This window comes from Lingula anatina, chromosome 1 (genome assembly GCF_051362555.1).
Source record: "Lingula anatina isolate TDL-2025a chromosome 1, LinAna3.0, whole genome shotgun sequence".
NCBI classification, from domain to species: Eukaryota; Metazoa; Brachiopoda; class Lingulata; order Lingulida; family Lingulidae; genus Lingula; species Lingula anatina.
This window is the reverse complement of record NC_141767.1, coordinates 3,456,810-3,465,160: the sequence shown is the minus strand read 5'-3', so window position 1 is coordinate 3,465,160 and position 8,351 is coordinate 3,456,810. Positions and strand designations below refer to the sequence as shown.

At 33.9% G+C, this 8,351-nt stretch overlaps 2 protein-coding genes across 2 annotated transcripts; one reads left to right on the top strand and one right to left on the bottom strand.

Annotated features, from left to right (window-relative positions):
* The first annotated feature begins 14 nt into the window (after positions 1–14).
* Positions 15–2,582, top strand: LOC106151138 (L-seryl-tRNA(Sec) kinase). Its single transcript, XM_013524240.2, has 5 exons — positions 15–349; positions 831–1,077; positions 1,392–1,578; positions 1,747–1,919; positions 2,162–2,582. The coding sequence occupies exons 1-5, from the start codon at positions 131–133 to the stop codon at positions 2,383–2,385; spliced, it is 1,050 nt and encodes a 349-aa protein (XP_013379694.2). The 5' UTR covers positions 15–130; the 3' UTR covers positions 2,386–2,582.
* Positions 2,583–3,071: 489 nt separating this feature from the next.
* LOC106151137 (lipid droplet-regulating VLDL assembly factor AUP1) lies at positions 3,072–8,230 on the bottom strand. The gene is made up of 12 exons (XM_013524239.2): positions 8,043–8,230; positions 7,690–7,827; positions 7,314–7,464; positions 6,605–6,716; positions 6,170–6,242; positions 5,982–6,018; positions 5,812–5,850; positions 5,517–5,590; positions 4,961–5,118; positions 4,401–4,562; positions 4,115–4,236; positions 3,072–3,837 (listed from the first exon to the last, which is right to left on the bottom strand). Exons 1-12 carry the CDS (start codon positions 8,105–8,107, stop codon positions 3,706–3,708), a joined length of 1,263 nt encoding a protein of 420 aa, XP_013379693.2. The 5' UTR covers positions 8,108–8,230; the 3' UTR covers positions 3,072–3,705.
* Positions 8,231–8,351: the final 121 nt, after the last annotated feature.

The following is an 8,351-nucleotide window of genomic DNA, read 5'->3' as shown; positions in this document are numbered from 1 at the left end:
TAATATATCGTTAAGAAATGGTTTGCCACTCGCCCTCTGTAAGTATGTCGGCGCCCATGTAGCACGCGTGTACAACTAAGATATGACTGGTATAAGTGTAATATGAACAGGAAATATTTATTCAACACCAATGGTAGAAAACGTGAAATGCAGCGACAATACATGTATATTTCTTCTATGTGGCTTACCAGGTAGCGGTAAGACGACGCTGTGCAAGCGTCTTTTATCAGAAGCAGCCAAATGTCAACAGAAGTCAGCTGAGCTGAGCCTGAAGTTGTACCATGTATGCTATGATGAACTGCTGCCGGCGGACACAGAAAGAACTATACTACAGACAGTGTCCGAGGAGGTTGGCCATAGTGGCTATTTTTAATTAATAAAGTTAATATTAACGGATATTTAAAAAAAAAGAAATTGGTTTATATTTTAACTCATTTTTCAAATCTTCCCACTACTTGACTTAGGTACACTGTACATATAATTTATAATGTCAAGAAAAGAGGAAGAGAAAAAAAATAACCTTTGTGAAAATATTTTATTAGATAACTTAAGTGGAAAAAAAATCCCAATAATTTCAACCTTGGCAATATTAGTGTATGAGAAGGGCTGAACCATTCTAATTCAAATAATCCTACTCTACAAGTTGAAATCTTATTGACTCACATTTTCATTTAGTCTCTGTTGTTTGAATCTTGAACACAAATGAATATATGAAGACAAAATAGAAAGCTGGAGTGTGGTTATTTGGACTACATCTTGACACTGCTATTAAATAGATATTTACTCGTACATGTATATCTTGGCATTGACAGAAACAAAATATGTTTCAGGGATGTTCACAGTGGAAGAAGTACAGAAGGAATATAATGAAATGTCTTGACCAGAAAATAGCATCAATTCTTGGTGTATCACAGGGAAGAGAAAGTGAAATTCCTGCTGAAATTCAATTAAGATTTGAACAATTACAAGGAATCAAAAGCTACTCAGAATTGGATAAGACAAACCATGTCTTTTTGATTGATGACAATCTTTACTATAGAAGTATGAGATATGAATATTACCAGCTGGCAAGAAAATGTAAGAGTTATTAGGTACAAATAACATCACTCAGTAGATTGATATATTTGTGAAATTTTAATCATAACAAGCAGCTAAGTATTTTTTTTTTTTTTTTTTTTTTTGAAAGGAAAAAGTTGATGTGCTAATTTATTTCACTATTGTGTTTTCACTATTGCACACACACACACATATATATATATAATTTCTTGGTACTTTTCACATTCTGTATTATTTTATTGTTGCTTCAAAAAGCATTTATTGTCCATATCAAGTTCCACTTTTACAACTGTATACTTGTACTTAACAGTGAAGCATTGATTTACTTGTTGAAGATGAAATTGGCTTTGGTGAAGTATACATCAGTTGTGATGTAGAGACTGCATTACAAAGAAATCGGAAAAGAGAGCAAGCCGTCCCTGAAGAGGTGATAGTAACCATGGCAACAAGATTGGAGCCACCGGACCACGAGGAGGCATGGGAACAAAACAGTATTACTTTAGACGAGTTTTCTTCTTCAGTGTGAGTACTTGCTTGTAAACGTTCTTTTGTTTTAATTAATCTTGTTCTTAACTTGTAGGATTAATTTCTTTTTTTTTTTAATGGAAGCTCATTAATATCTGTTCCATTAAAATATGACTTGTTAAGTGAGACTGTTAATTTTATATTTCATAATTTTCTTCATTACAGTGACTCTGTTCTGCAGTTTATGAATCATGTACTACACCACCCAGTACAGAGGCCTCCAGAGGAGGATATGACCATGAAGGAGGAGAGTCGGATCACATGCTCTGAAAATCTAATTCATCAAGCAGACCAGATATTAAGGAAATTAATTGGACAACATATTGCATTGAAAAAAGGTAGGGGTGTGTGGTTTGTACTAGTACATTACAAGGAAGAGATTACCATGGTTTTTATACTAGTTAAAATAAGATATCTATTTTTACATGATATCATGTAGGATTAGAAATATAAACAACGTTGAGAAATATCACTAATTTATTAGGGCATTTAAACAAGTTGCACCAATGATTTTACTTTTTTTACAAAATAACTATTTTTTTGTGCAATTATTACAGTATTTCTTTATAATTTTTTTCAGAAACTCAAACACATATACCTGAAGGCATTAAAACATTTGCTCAAAAGCTTAATGGACTTAAAAGTGAAATTCTCAAAGACTTGAAGACTGGTGTACTACTAGTGCCCTCTGGTGTGGAGTCTCAGGTGGTGAACGCCAGTAAAAACACGGATTGCGCATTCCATACTTTTATACAGGACGTATTTCACAAAAGAGCAGCTTATCTTCAAGGAAATAATAGCTGATACAGGCTGGCAAAGCAAGTACTTGTTCAGCTTTTAATTGAGGTCTTTAAGGGATTTTTTATTGTAAAGAGTGATCATTATTGCACCGATTATCAAAGTGGATATCAGGAATTAAGGTTGACTGCTGTGCAAATCAAAGAGTGCAACATGAATGATAAAATATTTATTGTCAATATATGGCCTTGTTGTTTGTTGTAGTTTGACGTTTTATTGAAATACCTGAAAGAAATGACACCCAAGATAAATCTAAGTGTCTCTGTTGTTTTAACAGGGTTAAACGTGTTATTAAGTATTGTGAATATGTGCAATGACACTGAAAATGAACTTAATTTTGGTCTGAAAGTACCACTCATATAGTTAGCAAGAAGCATGATGTGTGTATAGAAGCAGATTCTTTTCAATTTCCAATCCAAATAAATTTGCAAAGATGGACAGTGATTTGTAGTAATGTGCTGGCTGCATACCATATGCTGGGCATTTTGTTGAAACATTTTGTGATCATTGAGACAAAAAAATCTGCACATTTGTGATACATTCCACAGCATTTAACATAAGAATGATATAACTACATAAGTCAGAATGGCAACTGCTGTTGAAAGATATAATTTGATATAAAACTACCAACACTTTGAAACTTGACTGAGAATGAAACTTAATAAAAATTAAAAGGAATAGCAAACCAAATATTCAATGTCAATCTGACATTTTTATTTGTTTGACCTGAGCTTCACTTTAACATAGTTTACTCACTTATTTACATAATATCAAAATACATTCCTGTTTTCTTTTTTCTCTGTAAAAACACATTGTTATTTTTTTACCACAAAAATCCTCCATGACATTAGTGTAGCACCCCAGCGAAACATTCAAATTACCAGTTTGTAATGAACTGACACGTCTATACTACAACTGTTGAAGAACTAACCAATTAAAACATACTGAATAATTCGTCTTCAGTTATGGAGAATTCATATTTAAACAAAAACCCACTTTCAGGTTTGAAACAGTCTCACTGATCACCCTGCACCAGGCACAGCAATGTGAAAATTCCACTTACTAACTGTGTGATTTACTTCAGTTTTCCGTTTAAGTATAAGCTAGGTCTTATGTGCAATGAGGGGGTATGAGCAGGCAACATTTAAGAAAGGAAATCGCTTTTTGTCAAACCTCACACTGTAACTTTGATACTTTCAGCATTTTAAACTGGCCATGTTCAAGTGTAGTAAAGGAGAGAACAGCTTGTCAGTGCTGTTCACTAGACGTTAGTGGATATCTTTTAACATATAGTACATCTCTAGATTACAGAATAGCTGTCACAGTTCACTGCTGTTGGCTGTTCTTCTGTAGATACCTCCTCCTAGCATTCTCCAACAAGGCTTGTTTCCTGTCGTTCAGGGACAATGTCCTCTCCTGAGGTGAGCGTGAGAATGATTTAGCAGCATTTGAGGAAGGCTGGAAAGGAACAAAAATAAATATGAAGTCAAAGGACAATTATCATTTGTGGTACAGTGCATATTTCTAGTCTTTGGAAAATGTACCTATATTTTGTATATCAACCTTTGAGTTGCAATTATACTGAATAGACTCAAGATTATTTATTATTATATATTTATATATTATCATCTCTGATAATTTTGTTTTGGAACATTATTTCATGTAAAGCAATCATAATGAAGGAGTATAAATGGTGCTTATTGTGAGCAAGGTATGCTTGGATTAAATAACTTACTGAGACTGGGGTTGGCTTGACCTGGGGTCTAGAACTACTTTGTGTTCTCTCACTCTCTGGCTCATACTTTACTCTGCCTTCTAGTATGTTAGTTATTGTAGTGTCAACGTCTCGTGTTGTTCCTGAAATTAAATGATTGAACAAGTTTTACATTAATGAGCCCAAACCACCCTGAATGGTTTAGGGTGACAATATTATGACATTTTCGTTCTTTAATAATAATGTTTTCAAAAGATTTGAAAATAATAAAAGTACAACAAAACTAGAGTTTGTCTGTTCAACTTGCCTAAATCTCTCTTGATAACTTCAATGGGGACATGTGGCAGAACCTCTCTGACTTGCATAGCCATGGTGTGGAGCCTGGTGTCAGCCCCAGGACTAGACGGAGGGGCAACCTGTGACGACTGGCTTTGTTGATCAGTGGCTTTTCTACTGTTGGTGGAAGAGTCTGCAGGGCATAGAGATATAAACGATGTTAGTGTAAGTGGATTAAAAAAACATACATTTCCTGTAAAAAGCTCTGGGAAGTACTCAAATATGGCCCGTTTACTTCAGTTTACGAAACATTTACATGCAAGAGAACTATTCTCACATTTTTATATTCATCCAAATGTCTTTTTTTGATGCAAATTACTGGATCATAATGTCTTTATTATCTCGAATCAATACATGTTTACATTTCTTGGCATATTACATTTCTTAGAATATTAAGTTGAACTGTAAGTCTGTTAATACCAAAAACCATGTGTTTACTTTCAATAAAAAACTTTCAAATATTTTTAGTCAGCACCTTATCAGACCAAGCAACAAATCACAGGCAAACCAAGTGTGAAACGTGGTTCCCACCTGGTTGAACAATCAATTTCCTTTTAGCATATTCTACTTTATCAGCACTGGAAAAATTTGTAGCCGTGATCCCGAGTTCTTCGGCCATCACCTGTTGCACCCTTTTAGTGAAGTCCTCTACACTCTCCTCATCCTGTGCCTCCATTGTGGGGAGGACTCTGTCAATGAAATTTTGAAAAGCCTGAAAGTTTTTTCGTTCTTTTCTGATGTATATATACATTGGTGGAATCATTTGAGTAAGTACAAAAATAAGATAAAACCATCTTAAAAACCATCTTTAAAAAATTAAATGATAATTTGTTAATATGAACACAATGACAAGAGGTGAAAAAGACCTTTGGTCAGGCCACATGAAATGTAAGCACTGATCTAAGATCTTACTGTTTTCAACTTACTGGCAGCACTGTAATGCAAACATGGAAAGTATAAAAACTTATTTCACTAGATTATTTCCTGGAAAATGATTTGCTTTTTAACTTACTTAACTTACAACAGTGTGCTTTAAAATATTCTGTGCCTATTGGCATATGAAATGTGCTAAATCTATGTGACCAACCTTAATTTGAAGTGCGTGTATGGCACAAACAAAGACCAGAAAACATCCAACCACCATCTGCCACCCAGAACAGACTGGAAATAGAAAAGGGCACAAAATATACTATCAACAGTTTTCTTTATACCTAAAAAATATCATAAGTAAGATTTCCTCTAGTTAGGGAATCATTTTGAAAAAGAAAGTAAGAAATGTCTAAAAACTATCACTTAATCAAATTCCTATTAAATTTAGTCAAAATTCATTTAACCTGATATAGAAATTGAATTCAGTCAAGAGTTCTGAGTAAGATACTCACAGCTGCAATAGGAATGGGCCTCTGAACACTGATAAGAATCTGAAAATTATGAAGAAAAGAAGGCATTAACTTGCTTTGTTGATGTCAAATATCAAGTATATGTTGCATTCACTTAGATGATTTTAAATTAGGAAATGTAGTATCTAAAAAAATAATAATATAATACTCACAGGCTGAACAGGGTCTTCTAAAGAAAATGGCCAGACACTGAAACAAAACAGAGTTGAAAAATGATCAAAATGAAAATTCAGTTACTTTTTCTTTTCTTCATGCAAAGATGTATAAAGTCTGCCTAATTTCAGTAGAACTAAAACAACTTATAAAGGGGATAGGGAAATAAAGAACTTGAATATTTTACCTGAATTTCAACATTCCTACTTTACCATTGGTAGAAGCACCTTCAGGATGAGCTAACACTGGTAGGTTTGACTCTGAAGACAAATGATAAACGTTTAGCCCTCTGCAACTTGAGTCAACCCATAGTCTGATTAAGTTTTGAACAAGTGTGTGGGCGCATGTATGTGAGTATATCTGCATGTGTGTCATCTTTTACTTCAATTCAACAATAACAGGACTCTTGTATTCGATATAGCCAATAACTTAAAAAATGTTCTACAAAGAAAATTATTTATAAAACCTGATTATGAAAACCAATAACTTAAAAGAAGTTCCACAGATAAAATTATTCATAAAACCTGATAATGAAAACCAAAATCAATTTTCTGCTGTGTTTATTAACATTGTATGAAGAAATCTAATGTATATAATTCCAATCATATTAACAAGTAATTACCCAATAAATGTTTCTTAGCATTGCGAATGAGTATATCCCTCCCTTGTTTTACTCCCATATTGCTATAGCCAAGCATCCAATTCAGCAATGGAGGAAGATCCCAAACACTTGGCTACAAAAGAAAAAACTTTAGTCTAAAGGAGGGTTCTACGCAGATCCAACCAACTCTTTGGAGGCTCTTGCTGAATGCAGTTAACTAAATGACATGCTTCCTCAAGCAGCAATGGGGTGGCTTTTGTGTGCATATGGTTCCACTCAAAACGAAGTGCAAAACCTTCCAGAGTTCGAGCTCACATGCAAGTTAATCACCTCTTAGATGTCTGAAGGGTTGTGTCATCAATTTATCTGACTGCATTCAGCATGAGTCCCTGCAAAGTTGGATTATTCTACAAAAAATATACTTTCAAGGGAAATGCATCTGAAGTTAGGTTTAAAGCTGTGGACAAAGCAAAGCATAATAATTTATGAAGCTACTAACATTTGTTGAACATTATAAAGATAAATGCATATCCAAAGTAAATTGCACATAGTTCAAAGTAAAAATATTTTTGAAAATCAATCTACATCTCGCAATCAGTATCAATCTACATCTTGCAATCAGTATACCAGATCCCTATTAGCAAGGCATCTCCCCAATCACAGCACTGACAAAGTAATGTATCTTTCTATCACTATCAAATTGACTACTGTCACAGTTAAGATACGTTACCATGATTGCTGGATAAACCAAATCCACTGCTGTTCTGTCAAAGGAGCTGACAAAATTTGTGACAATCACTTTGCAACTTTTGTCCCTGTTTTCTGGGTTTGTGACAGTGACAACAATTCCCAATATACCATACATCACTCGAAAAACACAGCTGAAAAAAAACAATTTTGTCTTAAGTAGCAAAAGTGATGCAAATTCCACTGTTGCAACTTGATACACATATATCTCACAACTGGAAATAATGCACACCTGCATATTTTGAAACAGTAAAGCAGCTCATCATAAAATTTTACAAAATTTATTTTGAACATTTACCCCCTTTATAAATGTTCTATCTTCATATTCTATTCTCACATCACAGACCCGACATAGTTACCTTCTAATAATGCTGGACTTAGGAAGAATACATGATATGACATATGTATGTAATCCAATGAAAAATCTGAGTACAGCAAGCAGCAATCCAACAGGGAAATACAGAACAACCCCAATTACACCAGCTCCAGAAGGAAACCTAAAAAATTCATTTTGCAATGATTCAAAATATTTTTATACATCATATGACTTTTCCTTGGCCTCTACTGCTTTCAGAGAGAAAGCAAAGGGCAAATAATGACTTAGTAAAAGTTATAACAACAGCATATTACTTATCGTTAATGTTAAATACATTCATCAAATTTCGGGGTGCCTACTATTTACTACAGTCTGACATATTTCAAAGAGTATCACCTGGAGTCATTGAACAGATCCTCTATTCTCACTTGAGACATGTCTGAATCTGCAGATCTCACCATTAAAAAAGGAAAAAATGGCTATCTTAATTAAAAAGACCGTAATGCTATACAACAAAAACTTCATCCAGAAATTTTATGGTCACAGGAGGCGGCCATGATTGCTTAAAATTTTTACTAAATTTTGACAGAGTACCGTAAACCGGAGCGAGATTAAGAAAACTGATATTTGATAGATAAGTCATGCGATCGAATACTTCAATTTTCAATACTACTTAAGGCTTAATTTGCTCAAATTATTTCATAA